Here is a 20,393-nt window from a genome sequence, read left to right on the forward strand (position 1 = left end):
CACAAGCAATATACATCAGACATAGATATACAAGTATTATACATATATTATACACAAACACTATACATCAGACAGACATACAAGTATTATACATATATTATACACAAGCACTATACATCAGACATAGATATAGAAGTATTATACATATATTATACACAAGCACTATACATCAGACATAGATATACAAGTATTATACATGTATTATACACAAGCACTATACATCAGACATAGATATACAAGTATTATACATATATTATACACAAACACTATACATCAGACAGACATACAAGTATTATACATATATTATACACAAGCACTATACATCAGACATAGATATACAAGTATTATACATATATTATACACAAACACTATACATCAGACAGACATACAAGTATTATACATATATTATACACAAACACTATACATCAGACATAGATATACAAGTATTATACATATATTATACACTAGCACTATACATCAGACATAGACATACAAGTATTATACATATATTATACACAAGCAGTATACATCAGACAGACGTACAAGTATTACATTATATTATACACAAACACTATACATCAGACATAGACATACAATTATTATACATATATTACACAAACACTATACATCAGACATAGACATACAATTATTATACATATATTACACAAACACTATACATCAGACATAGATATACAATTATTATACATATATTATACACAAGCACTATACATCAGACAGACATACAAGTATTATACATATATTATACACTAACACTATACATCAGACATAGACATACAATTATTATACATATATTATACACTAGCACTATACATCAGACAGACATACAAGTATTATACATATATTATACACCAGCACTATACATCAGACATAGATATACAAGTATTATACACAAACACTATACATCAGACATAGACATACAATTATTATACATATATAATTCACTAGCACTATACATCAGACAGACATACAAGTATTATACATATATTATACACAAACACTATACATCAGACATAGATACACAAGTATTATACATATATTATACACAAGCTCTATACATCAGACACACAAGTATTATACATATATTATACACAAGCTCTATACATCAGACATAGATATACAAGTATTATACATATATTATACACAAGCACTATACATCAGACATAGATACACAAATATTATACATATATTATACACAAGCTCTATACCTCAGACACACAAGTATTATACATATATATTATATACAAACACTATACATCAGACATAGATATACAAGTATTATACATATATTATACACAAGCACTATACATCAGACATAGATATACAAGTATTATACATATATTATACACAAGCACTATACATCAGACATAGATATACAAGTATTATACATATATTATATACAAACACTATACATCAGACATAGATATACAAGTATTATACATATATTATACACACTAGAACTATACATCAGACATAGATACACAAGTATTATACACAAGCACTATACATCAGACAGACATACAATTATTATACATATATTATACACAAGCTCTATACATCAGACATAGATATACAAGTATTATACATATATTATACACAAGCACTATACATCAGACATAGATATACAAGTATTATACATATATTATACTCAAGCTCTATACATCAGACATAGATATACAAGTATTATACATATATTATACACAAGCACTATACATCAGACATAGATATACAAGTATTATACATATATTATACACAAGCACTATACATCAGACAGACATACAAGTATTATACATATATTATACACCAGCACTATACATCAGACATAGACATACAATTATTATACATATATTATACACAAGCACTATACATCAGACAGACATACAAGTATTATACATATATTATACACAAGCACTATACATCAGACATAGATACACAAGTATTATACATATATTATACACAAGCACTATACATCAGACACACAAGTATTATACATATATTAAAAACAAACACTATACATCAGACATAGATATACAAGTATTATACATATATTATACACAAGCACTATACATCAGACATAGATATACAAGTATTATACATATATTATACACAAGCTCTATACATCAGACAGACATACAAGTATTATACATATATTATACACAAGCACTATACATCAGACATAGATATACAAGTGTTATACATATATTATACACAAACACTATACATCAGACAGACATACAAGTATTATACATATATTATACACCAGCACTATACATCAGACATAGATATACAAGTATTATACACAAACACTATACATCAGACATAGACATACAAGTATTATACATATATTATACACAAGCACTATACATCAGACATAAATATACAAGTGTTATACATATATTATACACAAACACTATACATCAGACATAGATATACAAGTATTATACACAAACACTATACATCAGACATAGATACACAAGTATTATACATATATTATACACACTAGAACTATACATCAGACATAGATATACAAGTATTATACATATATTACACAAGCTCTATACATCAGACATAGATATACAAGTATTATACATATATTATACACAAACACTATACATCAGACAGACATACAAGTATTATACATATATTATACACAAACACTATACATCAGACATAGACATACAATTATTATACATATATTATACACAAGCTCTATACATCAGACAGACATACAAGTATTATACATATATTATACACAAGCACTATACATCAGACATAGACATACAATTATTATACATATATTATACACAAGCACTATACATCAGACATAGATATACAAGTATTATACATATATTATACACAAGCACTATACATCAGACATAGACATACAATTATTATACATATATTATACACAAACACTATACATCAGACAGACATACAAGTATTATACATATATTATACACTAGCACTATACATCAGACAGACATACAAGTATTATACATATATTATACACAAGCACTATACATCAGACATAGATATACAATTATTATACATATATTATACACAAGCACTATACATCAGACATAGATATACAAGTATTATACATATATTATACACAAGCACTATACATCAGATAGACATACAAGTATTATACATATATTATACACAAGCACTATACATCAGACATAGATACACAAGTGTTATACATATATTATACACAAGCACTATACATCAGACATAGATATACAAGTATTATACATATATTATACACAAGCACTATACATCAGACATAGATATACAAGTATTATACATATATTATACACAAGCACTATACATCAGACATAGATATACAAGTATTATACATATATTATACACAAGCACTATACATCAGACAGACATACAAGTATTATACCTATATTTACTTGTCTTCTAAGATTTACGTGTATGGTGCAACGTCGAAAATTAAGTATTAAACACACACATTTAAAGAAATACTTATAGGTTTATAATTATATGTTGCAAAAATGTACCACGTGACGATAGTAATGTGATTAATTGAAAGGCCCCCATATGCAAAAGGATACACAATTTTTAATAGCTAGTCCATGAAAGTATCCTCTTGATCTTCAACTGGGGGGCAGCCCCCCTCGGAGGGTGGGATTATGATATTCAATGATAATACTCTCTAAGATTAATCACCATCTTTTTGAAAAAATGAAAATGCTTTGTATTGCCAGTAGCAAATAGTGTTTCTGAATATTGTGAAATACATCCTTTAAAGTTGCATAAAAGTCCTTCAGATGTTTCATCAATATTTTAAAGTCTACAATACATTTTATATTTGTATATTTGTAGAGCTATAATCCAAAATATATTTTACAGTATACGTATTGTATTTATATCAAGGATCTTCTACAAATTAATCAGAAATGTGGTTGAGTGACCATATATATTTCTTTAAAGAGGTCATCCATAAAGTAGATGTATATTTGGATACCACACTGTCTTTGTCAATATAAAAAATTCCAAATAATCCCTTCACCGGCAATGGTGCCGTCTCCATATAAGTGAAAAATTCCCGAGAGAGAGACATTAAACAATATACAACCAACCAACCAACCAACCAACCAAATAATCAATTGATTTGTAAACATGAAAACTGCAAGCCTTTTATAAATCTGAAAAATTATACAACTAGACTATTAGTACATTGTGCTTAAAGTAACCGTTACAAAACGAAATAGTTTGATAACTTTGTTTTGGAATCAGTCTTTCGTTTTTTCAAAGGACATATCATTCTGCGCAAAATGGTGTAAATAAAGTATACTCAATTTCCCTTTTACAATCGACTATCTCCGTCTCTGCACTCACTCTATTTCACAATTTTATAAAAACTAAAAATCTGCTTTTGATATTTCGACCTTTAATAAACATTTTATTAAAGTTAAATGTATTAAACGTTTGTATGTAATACTATGCATGATAAGGCTAACTTTCATTACCTTTTTACAGATGTCGCCTTTGATATGTACAAAATTGAAGCTAACATCAACAGCACGGTGTCTGCCAAATGCTTTGCAAGGAATGTGAATGCTGTAAAAGGGATTGTTATAAGAAGAGCTGACAATAACGCGACGGTCGCCAGTATCTCTCTAACAAACACCCTTATCAACAGTATAGATGGAGTAGCGGTCACTTACACAAACAACTCTTTGACGATGTCCATAGCAGCATTAAGTTGTTGGGATGAGGGATACTATACCTGCACCGTTGTAAAATCTGATGATGCAGAGACCAGTGCACCGGCGCAACTTCACATTCAACCAAAAAGTATTGGTGTCATTTCACTAGAAAGATATATAGCTATTGAAATATAATACTGAATCTAAGCTTATCTTAGTGGTGTTTTTATTTTGGAGTGTTTTGCGCTACTACATGTATAAGTTCTCTTATATTCTAAACGAAAATACATTAATACGAAATATATAGGTATATATAGGTATATATATGTACACCGTATTGATGCAGAACAATAAAAGGTGACCAAGGCATGATTGTGCAAAAGTCAATAGTCTAAACAGTAGCACTAAAAGTTTGATTACTCTCTACAGATCCGCCAAAAAAGCAGTTATCGACATTGCGCCTCGATCCAGACATAAAAGAAAACAGTTACGACAGCGCCAAAGTACACACCTGTACCGGAGATGTAGGCTATCCAGTGAGCGAGGGATATTTATCAATAACAATTACTAACCCCGACACCAATGTTAACTATTCATATGATAAAAAAGCAGTGACAGATGCCATGAAAACTCCCGAAACATCGCCTCTTAAATTTAGAGTAAGTCTTGCAACTGGCCTTAGCATACTCATTGTAGAAGATGACGAACCAACCAATATCAACTGTACAAGGACGAAAATGATAAAGTTCTTATTGCAAGTTACGAGGGAATGGAATATGGCGAAGATTCACTGCAGTGTTAAAACAGATAATGGTGAAATAAAGGAAACCGTAGTTGAAGATGAAATATACGTTATTCCAAGTAAGGAAAATCTATTACTGTAAATTACCTCATAATGCACCAGTTTGTCTGCTGGTTGTTTTAAATCATTCGTTTTTAACACTCGCAACTGGAAATTGTATATACCAATTGAATTTAACCAAATTTGCAGAACTTTAAAAATCCTCTGCATATTTTTGCACATTTTGTATGCATCCCCACTGAATTCAAAGTTATCTGTATCAAATTAAATTAGTAGAGTACATACTATTTAGCAGAAATACCTCTGTGGTTTTATATTCACATATGTATACTTTAGTTTGGCTGAAAGTTATTTTATGATTAATCTACTTCCATTGTTTTCAGAGAGTATATGTGATGATACGAATGGAACAGATGCATACCGACCGCACGAAAAGATAGATGGATGCAGGACCTATGTAAGGTGTTTTAATTACATACCAGCAGGCCAATTTTGTGATAATGATTTGTGTTTTGACCATGGTGGAGGCGAGAGGTGTGATTGGTGCTATAATGTGAAGTGCGAATCGGAGATGACAACTACTACAGAAGGTAAATGTCTTTATCAATTTTTCAATTCTGAAATGTCAATTATCTGAGACATAATGTACATTTATCAAATTATGTCTCATATTACGATTTAACACTTGTATTCAAAACAGTGTTGAAGGAACATAGTTCCTTGTAACATTTCCTTCTGAATCATTTACTGTATATTCCTCATATTATGTATGACCGGGTGACAGGGGATGCTTACTCCTTCTAGGCACCTGATACCACCTCTGGTATATCCAGGGGTCCGTGTTTGCCCAACTTTTTAGTTTGTATTCTTTACAGGAGTTGTGGAGATTGATCACTGTTGTTATCTCCACCTTTCATTTTGCGAGTACACGTACTTAATTTGATGATATTCTCAATTTGCTAGACGTAAAAGCGTGATTGCTTTAATTCAAAATACTGTTTAGGTCACCTGAGTAAACAATAAACGTCTATGAACAATTGAACACTTAACTTCATCTTGATAACTACCATTCCGATTCTTTTCAAATTTGGTGTGAAGCATTATTAGGACAAGGGGACATGAATTGTAAATTTCATGACTTCGAGACGGGACGAAAACTGCCAAAAATTGACCAATTTAAAGAAATCTTTGTCTCTATAACAGTGCATGTGCAAGACAACCTAAATGCATAGTGATGTAGATCTGGAAGGCCTCTACCAAAATTGTAAATGTCAGGATCTCTGGGTTAGAAGTTCTGACCTCAGGGCGGGGTCAAACTTGGTATATATTGTATATATGTAAAACATTTGAACAACATCTTCTTTTGTACTATTGATACTAGATTAAAATAAATTGAATATCAATAAAGGACAGGTAGTCCTTTACCAATATTGTAGATTTGATGATCCCAGCGGTAGGGGATTTTGGTATCGGGGTGGGGCAAAAATGATCAGTTATTTAATGTGTTAACAATTGAGCTCTTTGACTTCTTGAAAACTAATATTACAATTCTTTTCAAATATAGCTCAAATCATCCTTTCGACAAGGACGTAAATTGTAAATTTCAGGATTCCTGCACCCATGGGGTCTTAGAGGAAGGTGAAACTACCAAAAATAGACTAATTTTTAAAACTCTTCTTTTTCATAACCTCACATTGGTAAGAAAAACTAAATAGAGCAGAAAGGCCACTACCAAATCGTAAATGTCATGATCTCCTTGGCAGAGGCTCTGACTCCAGGACGTGGGCAAACTTGTTATATAAAGTGTATATACGTAAATCATTCAGATAATACCATTTTTAATGCTATTGATATTAAATTGACACTAAATAGGTATTTAGAAGGAATAGGTAGTCCTTTACCAAAATTTCAAATTTCATGATCTTATGGGGTAAGGGTTTGGTTGCAGGGTGGAGCCAAATTTATTATATTGATTTTCTTTTCTTCATCATTTGAAATAGTTCTTGAAGTTTGCTGTTATGGTATAAAAACTAAATGCATATTTAGGGAAAGTAGAAAAGGATGTACCAAGATTGTGAATTTCGCAACCCCGGGGCATTGACTCTCGGACAGGTCCAAATTAATCATATCGCATTAATGTTACTTGTACATACATTGTATATTATGTTATGTAAATATTTTCATCACTATAGACACTTTCGAGGGCATTTTAAAAGATGTGTTCTCATAACTAATACATGTACTTTTGTTGAATATTAGAATTCAAAACAAGAACTTTTTTTTCTAGATTTCATAGGCCTTGGGACCAGTGATAATTATAACTAATACTCGAGTGACCAAATCAGGCCTGAAAGTTCCTTCTTAAAATACACAAACTAGTAATGAAATAATGAGATACATGTACTTTTGATTTTACGTGAAATGTATCCCGTAACTTAACTCGAATACTGTAGAATAATTTAAATTCGTGGGGGGGGGGGGGGGGGGGGGGCAATTTTCGTGGATTGCTGAATTTTTACGGGTTCGTGGGGACGTTATTTCGTGGATTTATATATTTGTAAGATTCTTGTATACTATTTGTCTTTATTCGTTGAGGATGTAAATTCGTGGATGAGGGGTACCCATGAACTCCACGAAAATTGATCCACCACGTATTCTAATGACTCCACAGTATCAGTCTCCTCGCGTATGATGAGTCTTAAGCATCCATTATTGTTCAGATTAGTTGACATGTATGCATCATCTAAAGCAAACATAGACAAGAGTTTGAAACAAATCTATTTTCGTAATTTATCAGTGCAGAGCCACCAGTTCAGATTTATTTTTTCCCCTGAAATAATATAGTTTGTTTGACACGACAAATTCGCGAAATTAATTCATAAAAAGACAAAAATCTTTCGATGAGTAACTCGTTCACAAAAAAGATATTTTCAGCCAGTTCAAATTCATGGTAAACTTCATCTTGTGTGTGAATTTTCCCCGTTATAATTATACGCGATATCACAATGTATAGATCACAAGTGCTGGAAACAATCTACATACAGCAATAAATCCAGTGTTATTTATTACAGTTGTTTTGATTGGACACAACATAAAGCTGAAGAAGAGTTTACCCATCAATAAATCCGAAAACGCAATATATTCATACACGCCTGAAAACAAATAATGTAGTGCGGGGAAACTATTTAATCCTATAATAAATCCCGTGAGTGCAAAGACATTTTATAGAGCCACAAACGAACGTACCAAAAGCAACCGTTGATATTTGATAAATGTTTGTATTTGAAGGAATGAAAACAGCTACAAATGGTAGCATTACTTTAATGTACATTTCAAATTGTTTTCCAGGATCGACGGAATTAGCGACTACAACTATCCCTCCATCCACTACTCCAGCATTGCTCTGTAAGCTATCCACAAATCATTTCTCTATATCTACACTCAATAGTTACTATCACTGGTGTATGACAGGATTACAGCAGTTATTTTATATTTTAAAAAAGCAGTCTGTCGGAAGTAATTGATATCAGTAAAGTTGGTTTTGTTTTGAAAACTGACGTTTTCAAATATTTATGACCTTTCGAAATACTGAGATGCCAAAGGCTATAATTGCATTCTAATTATAGAATATGTAAGTTGATACATATATGATATACAGAGTCCGTATTTACAGGTCCTTTACAATCCTGCACGTCAGATTCGGCATACGAAGGGGACACTGCTAGACTGTCATGTTCTATGAACATGTCTGTGTCATATACACAAATAACTGTTGCGAAAAAAGGTCAAGCTTTATTAATGGTGTATCCAAACGGTACCACTGTCTTCAGTATCAGTGAATATGCCGACAAGTATAACTGGACTTTGGGCTCATCTTCCGTTTTCACAATCAAGAACACGTCATGTTCGGACAGATCAGAATATACATTCACCGTGGAGGCTGATGACGGGAGGACTTGCTCTGAAAAACCGTCTTTTGATTTGAAAGGTAATTTTCTAAAGCTGTGTGACTCTGTTTATTTAAGAGATATTTCATTTTTCAAGATTCATTATGGATAAATAGATACAACTGTATATTGTTTTTGTATTACATATTTAGATTAGCTGCAGATCTGTAGCACTCTGAGAAAAATATTGGGATATGTCAGAGAGCTACATCATCCCTTACAAAACCTTCGATTTACGGTGCAGAAAAAAATGCGCACGATTGAGGCCGTATATCGTTGTATTTGTGCATCGCCGTCTGAATTAATTAATATGAAAAAAAAAATCCTTACACATTTCCCCACTGTACTTGTGTCCAAACTTACCTTCAAATATTAATTATATGCAACGTCAGATATCTGAGATATGTAATAGTAAACTCGCAGTTTCAAATGTTTTTATTGTAGCTATGTTAGGTACATGTAGCTAAGTCAAATCGACCCCGAAAGACTCGTAAACCATTCCCACACTCGTACTCTTTTTAATGTGTACAAATATGCTCACAAATAATTAAGTTAAATATTTTGGATGAAATTATTCCAGTTCGTTCAAAAATGATTGTTTAATTTGAATATTGAATCAAATCCACGGCATTCATTAATCTGGTCCCTATTCCCGCTACTCTGTATTTATACGCCCGTCGAAGACGGGACGTATTATGGTATGGCGTCGTCCGTCTGTCCGACAAGATGATTTGGCTTGGTTACTAATCTGGTATAGTAAGTTTATAGACTTGTGTTTTAAATATTGCATTTCAGTATACTGTACCTGTACTTATACTTTAGCACTAACTGTTTCAAGCAAAGGTGTGTGGTATATTAGCATATTTATGCAGTAGCGCATTCTAAGGCTACCCCTCTTTATATCTTGATATCCATTTCTACAAGCATACTAATGAATTAGCTCACAGAGGACAGTGCTAACTTCACTAAAATATGAATCCCACTAAAATATGTTTTCCTTGAGCAAAATCTACGGGCGTATTATGCCACGTTGGCGTTGTTCTTGTTAAATTTAGCCATCAATGATGAGGGCGGGGACCTGAAATACCAGGATTACTTTTCAGTACTCAAGAGCTTATTTTACATCTAAAGGAATTATACATTTTTCATTTTATATGTTTATGATAAATGAAGACCGAATACATACTTCTGATTGGATATTATTAATATATACAAAAATCAACGGTGTTCGATAGCGAAGTATAAAAGTAGAGTGGTGGGGATGGAGACCAGGCTAATAAAAGTCCGGTTAGTCGTGAATTTATTTTAATATTCAAACTTGCATGTATTTAAAAGCTATTTTTCAAATGAGCTGGAATGATTTCATCCAAGATATTTGAATAAAAATGTTTTTAGGGATACGTGTTCACATAAACATTCTTGTGAGTGTGGAAATGAATCGGGGTTGATTTCACTGCCTAACAAGCATGGCTACGTCAACAAACTAAATCATTCAAGCTGTGAGGTTTTGTGTCACATGGGGCTTTAATGAATGTTTGAAGGTAAGTTTTGACACAACTATAGTGGGGAAATATGTTAGGATTTTTTTGTATTACAATTTTGAGGCGGCAATAGAAGAACTTTACCATGCATCTTTTTTCTGCGCCGTAAATTGAATTTTTTTTATGAGGGATGGATCTGTAGGTCTATGGTATGTCTCAATATTTCCCCAAAGAGCCACAGATCTGCAGCTGATCATAAATTGTACATTTACAATTAGTATATGCCAACTATAGATAAATAAACTGTATGAACTTTTATTCAGTGAAACCAACAACACCTACGCTGACAATTGATTACAGATGGGAAGTTGGAAAAAACCAAATGATTCACACTTGTTCAGGGGATGTTGGAAACCCTGCCGGGACTTTGTCGCTTGAGATAAAAAACGGGACATCCGGAAATTATACATCATATACCTCACTTAGAGATGATGAATTCCATGAAGAGAACTGTTCCAACACGCTATATGTTAAGTTCTCAATTGATTTCACATCAACCAATCTCCAGGGCCACTATATTCGTTGTGTTGCTGATAATTCACATACACTTCAGAGCTCGGACACTTCCCCTGCATCGGATGCAGTGATGATCAATCCACTTCCTGGTAAGCTTAATTTATTAAATCACCTGATAAGATTCAGGTAACCTATTGCAATACGCAATTTCTGAGATATCAGCTCTTTTGTGATGGAGGTACATTCAGTATTTTGTCGAACGCTTGAATGGGTACAAGATGTACTACATATAGGTTAGGCTGTCATATAAATAAAGATAAATGTTATGAAAGCGTAAAATTTGTTTATATCAGCCGTTGGTATACATTAAACTGACAATGTCAAGAATAATTTGTTTGAAATAGGCTATCAAATTAAATATGAAATTATTATTTATTTTCTCTATTACACGAGTGATACTTAATCAAAGAAAAGATAGTGATTATTAATTTTTATTTAAGCTATCTTATCATCAAATACTCATAAACTAATTTTGTGTGTTCCTGCAGTACGGGTGGGTGCATGACGTCTGGTAATCATCCTTTAGGTAATATAGGAACGCAGCGACACGCATTCGTACCCACCGTGTGAATACTACAACATATTTTGCGTCTCACCGTGCGTAAGAGTTCAACAAAAGGAATTAACTATTGTGCAACTCGGAAATTGCGTATTGGTCGGTGTCCGTCGTCCGTCTTGATTTTAACACTTGGTCATTTTTAACTTCTGATAACTATCATTCCAATTCTTTTCGAATTTAGTATGATGCATCTTTTGGACAAGGGGGTATGAATATTTAATTTAAGGACTCCTGCACCCCGAGGACATAGCGGCGGGACAAAAACTGCCAAAAATTGACCAATTAAAAAAATCTTCTACTCTTTCATCGCACATGTGTAATAAAAACTAAATGCATAGTGATATAGAGTAAGAAAGACTCCACCAAACTTTTGAATTACATAATCCTCGGGGTTAAGATTCTGACTCTAGGGCGGGACCAGACTTAATCTACAGTATCGTATGTGTAATACATATAAAACATCTTCTTTAATGCTATTGATACTAAATTGAAACTAAATGGATATTTAGAATGAGCTGGTAGTTCTTTACTAATATTGTAAATTTCATGATCCTAGGGTTAGGGGTTTTGGTATCAGAGTGGGGCCAAAATGGTTAGTGATTAAATGTATTAACAATGGAAGATTTTTAACTTCTTGATACATGTAACTACCATTATATTGCTTTTCAAATTTGGTATGAAGCATCTTTGGGACAAGGGGGGGGGGGCATAAATTGTAAATTGCAGGACTCCTGCACCCCGGGGGTCTTATGGGCGGGACAAAATCTTCCGAACAATTACTGATTACCAAAAATCTTCTCTACAATATCTTTTCTGTAAGAAAAATTAAATGCATATTGGTGTAGAGCAGGATGGGTTTCCTCGGGGTAGAGGTTTTCACTCCAGGACAGGACCAAACCTGATATGTATGCAAGGTGAAGATAACGAACAGTGATCAATCTCATAACTCCTACAAGCAATACAAAATAGATAGTTGGGCAAACACGGACCCCTGGACATACCAGAGGTGGGATCAGGTGCCTAGGAGGATATGTGCAAAGCATTTGAATATCTTCTTCAATGCTATTGATTCTAAATTTAAACTGAATAGATATTAATTTCATTATCCCAGAGGGATTAGATTTTTGGTTCCAGACTAGGGCCAAAATTGTAATAGCGAATATCAACTTTATTATTTGAAAAACGTTTAAGTTTGCTGATACAGTATAAAAACTGAATAAATATTTAGGAAAAGCAGAAAAGGATATACAAACATTTTGATTTCACAACCCTAGGGTTTTAGAATAGGTCCAATTTATTTATATTGTGTTATGTTGCATATATTATGTAAAGTCTTTCATTAGTATAGGCATTGTTGGGGGCTTTAATGATAGGAATACATATTAATTTGCTGTCGATGACAATGTCTTCTTCAGACGATATACCATAAATAAGAAGTAAAAGAAATCTTAATTTTATCTTTTTTCTAATTCAACATTATGGTACCTTCACACTCACGGATTTTTCTTACGGATCCTTAAGTATTCCACAAATCCGTAAAAGTACACGGATTGTTACGATTTAGACACTTTAAAGAGCTATTTAAGAACGTTTTAAGAGTATTTACGGGCCATTTACGGTTTACTACGAGTTCTTGCGATGCATTTACGGCACACATTTACGATTTGTTCCGAGTGAACACGGATAAATACGAGCAATTTACGATTTTACGAGCTTTTTAGGGATTGTTACGAGTATATTACGGAAATTTACGATCTAGCTTAGTTTTTACGTGTAAATCACGACCTGTAAACGTGTTGATAACGTGCGGTTACGAATAGTTAGGAGTTAGTTACGATTGTTTATGTTTTTGACTCACAAGTGTTCGCAATTGGCTTTGTATCATCATTCGACAACTGACATTACTTGTAACAGCATGTATGTATATTGTATGCAAGATGTGTATCTTCTTTGATGTGTTGATAACAACTAAATGAAACTGTCAGATTTTGCATCTTTCATACCTTTCCCTAATCGTAAAGTATGTACTCGTAAATTAATCTTGTCTATACGTAAAGTGCTCGTAATGACTTTGAACAATACGTAAAGCGATTGTAACCTGACGTGAATGAAATCGTAAATATCACTTAGGCATTCGTAATAATCCGTAAACAACTCGTAAACTATCCGTAATATATCGTAAACTAACCGCAAAGATTCGTAAAACAAACTTTTTACGAGTCTTTTACGGATTCTTACGAGCAGTTTACGTGTTCTTGCGACCAGTTTACGATACGTACGAATTGTTACAAGTTATTTACGGGTTATTTACGGAAAATGAAATCCGTGGACAATCGTGAATGGGTTTTTTTTGACATGTCAAAAAATTTGCCCCAACTTTCACAGATCCTTACGAGTGTATGCGAGTTGTGACGAGTTATTAACGGATACCGACGGGTGATTTACGAATGCTTGCGATTGACTACGAGTCGGAGATCCGTAAGGACTCGTAAGAAAAATCCGTGAGTGTGAAGGTGGTATTAAGTTATTTCTATGAAAGGCGAAGATAACGAACAGTGATCAATCTCTTAACTCCTATTAGCACAAATATCAGCTACATTCAATGTATATGTATAGATAAGCGGACCCCAATTCCATATGCACTTTTGTAGTCTTACTTTGTTTCGGTATAATAAACGATTTATTGCATGGATGTTCGGGAGATATGAAGATTTATTCACCCAAGAAAAATCACATTCCCCGAGGGCAACGCCCGAGGGGAATATGATTTTTCTTGGATGAATGTCTTCATATTTCCCTCACTATGATGCAATAAATGTATACTAGTAATCAGCGGGTCGTTAGACCCGAAAGCAGCGTGTCATTAAAGAAAACACGCCTAAACGACTCAGATCGACGTTCTGATATTTTAAAAAGAAAAATATTTATGAAAATTGCAAACATTATTTGCTAATTTTTAAAAAATCTACAGATACAATCTTCAAAGAGATATATCAGACAAATATATTTTAAAAGGAAATTGAAATGAAATGGTCAAAATTCAGAAATATTACGATTTTAAAAAAATTTAACCAAGCCCGATCGGATTTATAAAAATACAGTCATATAGAACATTGTAATCAGAAAACTACATCCCCTTGATGTAAAATGGTTTACAAATTAAACGAATTTATAAAAGGAAACTACTTTCTTGATAAACGGTGCATACAATTAGGAACCATATGATGATTTTAGTAATTTCATTCAATTTTAATTGGGATCGGTACATTATTCTCACGTTTGAATATAATGATTATATCTGAAATTTGATCATTTAGTTTCAATTTCTTTTCATGATATGTAAAACTTATACGGTACCAATTTTGAACGTTTATATCTGAATATTTTAGGTATGTTTTGCTGCATGTTCATATCATGCACCAAATCAAAGCAAAATTTGGACTCTTATTTGCAAACAAAATTCCTTTTCTGTCACTCCGTGGAAAAATCACAAAAATTTCATATAAAATAATTAAGAACTTTTAGCACTCTTTCGATGGTGAAATCATACCTCTTTTAATAGGTGTTTTAAAGAAGCAATAAATAAAATTTTTGTGTAATGAGGTACCTTAAATGAACTATGTTTTGTGAAGTTTTTAAATTTTCTTTGTAGCTAATCCATGTTTAGTTGATGGGCATCATCCTTATCCAGGCGAATGCAGTCGATTTTTACATTGTGCTAATAACATCACTAATTTTGATCAGTGTCAGGCGACATTATGCTTTCACCCAAACACAAACGCCTGTCAAACTGATTGTTCTCATTGTTAGCTGTGATTTTTGTGTCGCCCACACAGCAAGGTATGCACTAAGGAATTACTTTCTTTGGAGTGCGAACTCTTTCTGACTGGCTGGCTGGAGTTGTTGGTACCTGTATGCGACACATGTAATCCCCAGAAACATTTTTTGAATAATGTGATACAGAGAGAATGCATGCTACAATATACAAATATTTTTATGAATTTAGTGTTTGTTATTGCGTAACATAGATGAGCTTTACCAAGATTATATTATATTTTTCAATGTTTATCTGTTTTAAAAGATGCGGTTTTTTTTTTAGCAGAAACTATTTCATACTTTATCAGATTGTTATGCATATAGATGTAATGGCGTTAATATTTTTGCACACAACAAGAAAATCCCCGAAATACAGATGTAATGTCATCTGTAAGGTGAAGATGAAAAATCGGTTCGGACATTGACTATGTATATGAATAAATCATGCGAAACTTATTTTCTTTCTCTTTTTATTACAAATTTACGGGAAAGATGTAGTCGCTCTTTGCCAATTGCTGAAAAGAGAGTATGTACATGTATAACAGTTCTATCAGGTAGAGCTATCAGTTACGTACAACGTCCGAATATGGCCTGTAAAACATTGCAATATTATACAAATCTTGATTTATATTCGATAATCTTGATCATATGCGAAAATCTTGATATTCGATCAATCTTGATTTTTATTCGATAATCTTGTTACTCATATACATGTATATGCAAAAATCCTGATTGATATTCGGGAATCTTGATATTTATATACGAAAATGTTGATGTATATTCGATAATCTTTTAATTCTTATATGAAAATTTTGATGTATATTTTTATTCATATTCGATAAATCATGATTTATATTCGATAATCTTGATATTCATATCCGATAAATTTTGACTTGTATTCCATAATTTCGTTATTCATATTCGATAAAACTTTATTTATATTCGACAATCTTGATATTGATGTGCAAACGTTTAATTTGCTAGTATATTCGATAATCCTGATATTTATACGCGAAAATTTTGATTTACATACGGTAAATCTTGATTTATATTCGATAATCTTATTATTTATGTTCGATAAATTGAAGAAGATTGTCGGATATAAATAAAAATTTATAAAATACAAGGAACAAAATTATAGAATATAAATAATAATTTATCACATATATAAATCAAATTTTCGTTCATAAATATAAAGATTACGGAATATGCATCAAAATATTACATATAAATATCAAAATTATCGAATATACATCAAGATTTTCTCATATCGATGTCAGAATTATCGAATATAAATCCAACTTTTGTATAGGAATAACAAGATTGTTGAATATAAATCAAGATTTCTGCATATAGATCAAAATTTGTATAATATTGCAACGTTTTACACGCCAAGATAGTATAATGGAGGTGTTTTACATTTTGTTGTTTACAGATTAATAAAAAAGTAAATCCCTTTTATTAGTCATGAATATCTACAGAAAAATCCTTTGAATATAAGCAAACAATTTAATAACACTATAAAACCTTCGCTTGTTGGCTCTTTAGTAGTGTAACATATCATTCGAAAACATCTAAAGTCCTAATTGTTAACAAAAAGGAAGCCGCTGGTGTATATTTCTCATAACCTTTATGACGTATACATGTAGCATGCATATCAGGTCCCGGTTGGTGCTCTTCACCTGTACGTGTGGTTTCTTATAATCCACACTGAGTATATTCTACATAAATGTACTAGACTTGCTCAAGTCTCTATGTTGTTTCTATATTTTGTCCAAATTTTACTGTAGTTTCAGAAATCTAAATATCTGCTCTCTACATTACTTAAATATCACCAACATAAAATGGTTTTGAAAGTTAAAGTGATTTTTGTAGAATATGCAGGACTAAAGAATGCAATCCAACAAAGACAAGTTCTTATACAAGACAATACAAGAACTACAAAACCACTTTTGCCTATTCCCTCTACTATTTCAACATATTTCAAAGATAAAGAAGGTTGTAAAGATATGTATAAGCAATTGATAAGCCATAAAGCAACCAAAATGAAATCTATATCAAAATGGGAAGAAACAGAAGGTTTTTCAGAGCTAGAATGGAAAAATTTATTTGAACTTCCTTTTAAAACAACTCAAGAATCTAAATTGCAACGGATACAGTTTCAAATCTTGCACAGACTATTTGTATGTAACTATATTATTTACATAAACTTAGAATTGTTGATTCCCCAATTTGCACATTTTGCAAGAGGGATTTTGAAACTATTGATAACATATTTGTAGAATGTCCATGTGTGAAAGAGATCTGGTATGGAATTGAAGAATGGCTTTGCGAAAAACTGGACAGGCATATCAATTTTTATAGACAAGCAATTCTTTTTAGAAAATTTGCTAATAAGAATATACACAAGGTGGAAAATTTGATAATTCTGATGATAAAGCAGTATATTTATACCAGTAAATTCTCAAGTATATGTAAATTAAGTATAGATGCATCCAAAAAAATATCACTGATAGAATTACAGTTGAAAAACTTTTGTTGTTGAAAAACTGAAGGTATAGGGAGTTTGAGAGATACTGGCGAACTATTTATGATTGTATTAATGTATAAAAAAGTTTTTTTTTAAACCTAAGATTGTGTTCCATGCCCCGCTTTGTTTTATGTGTTCTTTCTTTCTTTCTTTCTTTCTCTCTTTATATTTACGAAAATGTCTTTTGCGCATGAATATTGGTGGTATTATTGTGTAGTTAAATTACATGTATGTATATAATGTGAATGTCAAATAAAAAATCAAACAATAAAAAAAATCACTAACATATGTTTGGCATTATTAAAACGTATTAAAGAGAGCACCGATTATTAACTATAGTGACTTGAGCAAGTCTAATCTTCTATATGACCTGCATCACATTACAAAGATACACCCTTGTGTCTTTCACTAACAGATGGGATCCCTTTTAAGTCCATTATTACTTACATTGTATGTAAATGATATATCACCTTTGCATGTGAAGGATACAAAAATGATATGTTGCCTTCATATTAACAATAGTAATATAGAAGTGTTGGATTATGATCTTAACCCTAATCTCGAAATAGAGAGACGGTCTTTCAGAACCACGTATTATTAAGGTATTCAATGTACGAGTATAACAAAAAGATAATGAACAATTTTGAAGGATTTAAATCAATATAAATGTTTATTGTTAAATAATGATGAAAGTGAGGTAGATGAAATTAAGATAACTGGTACATGATTAGAATCCGTCTTATTGCACTTGAGACTTTTTTGAAGAGTTATCTGCCCTTTGTAAAAATATGAAAAATCTAATTTTCTAAAAATGTGTGTGGTGAATGATTAATTTTATTTCATATTTTCATAAAGAGAAAGTGTAACTTTCTACAAAGAGATTTGTATGAAATTATAATTCCTTTGAAAAATAAATTAATATAAACATGCTTCCCATAGACTTCAATATTAATTGCTTGTTGAAATAAATTAAGCAGTAAACAAAATTTTGAAAATTCCTACGGTGGATTATCTTTATTTGATGAACTTTCAAAATAATACCATGATTACAAAAGTCCCACCATCCATGTACTCGATATGAAATATGGTCGTTAGACATTGAATACCTTAAAGGAAGAAAAAACAAACAAAATGTTTGTTATTGGGTACTCATCAAAGAAATGCTAAATTAGGGTTTTTCATACCAATTGTTAAGCCGTTCTTGGCACACTGATTTTGACTGCAGATAATTCCGTTTACCTGATCAGGATATAGGGCTCATGGCGGGTGTGACCGGTTAACAGGGGATGCTTACTCCTCCTAGGCACCTGATCCCACCTCTGGTGTGTCCAGGGGTCCGTGTTTGCCCAACTATCTATTTTGTATTGCTTATAGGAGTTATAAGATTGATCACTGTTCGTTATCTTTACCTTGCATGAATGAAAGCTATCATTGTTAATAGACAAAACGTCATCGATATATCTAAATGTCGAATTGAAGGCCACATCGAGAGATTTTTTCTTCTCGCGTAGAAGTTTTTGAATAAATTCTGCTTGATATGAATATAGAAACAGGTCAGCTACTATAATTATACTGTAATTATTCATGTTATATACTGTAATTATATATACTAATTATTCTTGTTATATGCTGTAATTATTCTTGTTATATACTGTAATTATTCATGTTATATACTGTAATTATTCTTGTTATATGCTGTAATTATTCTTGTTATATACTGTAATTATTCATGTTATATACTGTAATTATTCATGTTATATACTGTAATTATTCTTGTTATATACTATTTATTCATGTTATATATTGTAATTATTCATGTTATATACTAATTATTCTTGTTATATACTGTAATTATTCGTGCTGACCATGAATACCAGTAATTATCTTTACAGGTATACGTACTGTATTAAAAAAAGCATTTTTGGATGTTGGACACCAGACCAAAATTTTGTCAGTAAGATAAACTACGTGAAATGGTCATATTT

The 20,393-nt window shown here is 31.8% G+C and overlaps 1 protein-coding gene across 3 annotated transcripts in view; it reads left to right on the forward strand.

Annotated features, from left to right (window-relative positions):
- LOC125660296 (serine-rich adhesin for platelets-like) overlaps positions 1-16,334 on the forward strand; it is an 87,709-nt gene extending 71,375 nt beyond the window's left edge. For 2 of the 3 annotated variants that reach the window (XM_056149978.1, XM_056149979.1), the window contains exons 17-23: positions 4,528-4,845; positions 5,127-5,558; positions 5,883-6,089; positions 8,848-8,904; positions 9,173-9,487; positions 11,251-11,592; positions 15,715-16,334. In XM_056149978.1, coding sequence (XP_056005953.1) covers positions 4,528-4,845; positions 5,127-5,558; positions 5,883-6,089; positions 8,848-8,904; positions 9,173-9,487; positions 11,251-11,592; positions 15,715-15,872 — 1,829 coding nt within the window. In that variant the 3' untranslated portion in view covers positions 15,873-16,334. The remainder of the gene's footprint in view (positions 1-4,527; positions 4,846-5,126; positions 5,559-5,882; positions 6,090-8,847; positions 8,905-9,172; positions 9,488-11,250; positions 11,593-15,714) is intronic. The other variant, XM_056149977.1, reaches the window with a different exon arrangement.
- Positions 16,335-20,393: the final 4,059 nt, after the last annotated feature.

Source organism: Ostrea edulis, chromosome 9, assembly GCF_947568905.1.
Source record: "Ostrea edulis chromosome 9, xbOstEdul1.1, whole genome shotgun sequence".
Classification (NCBI taxonomy): Eukaryota; Metazoa; Mollusca; class Bivalvia; order Ostreida; family Ostreidae; genus Ostrea; species Ostrea edulis.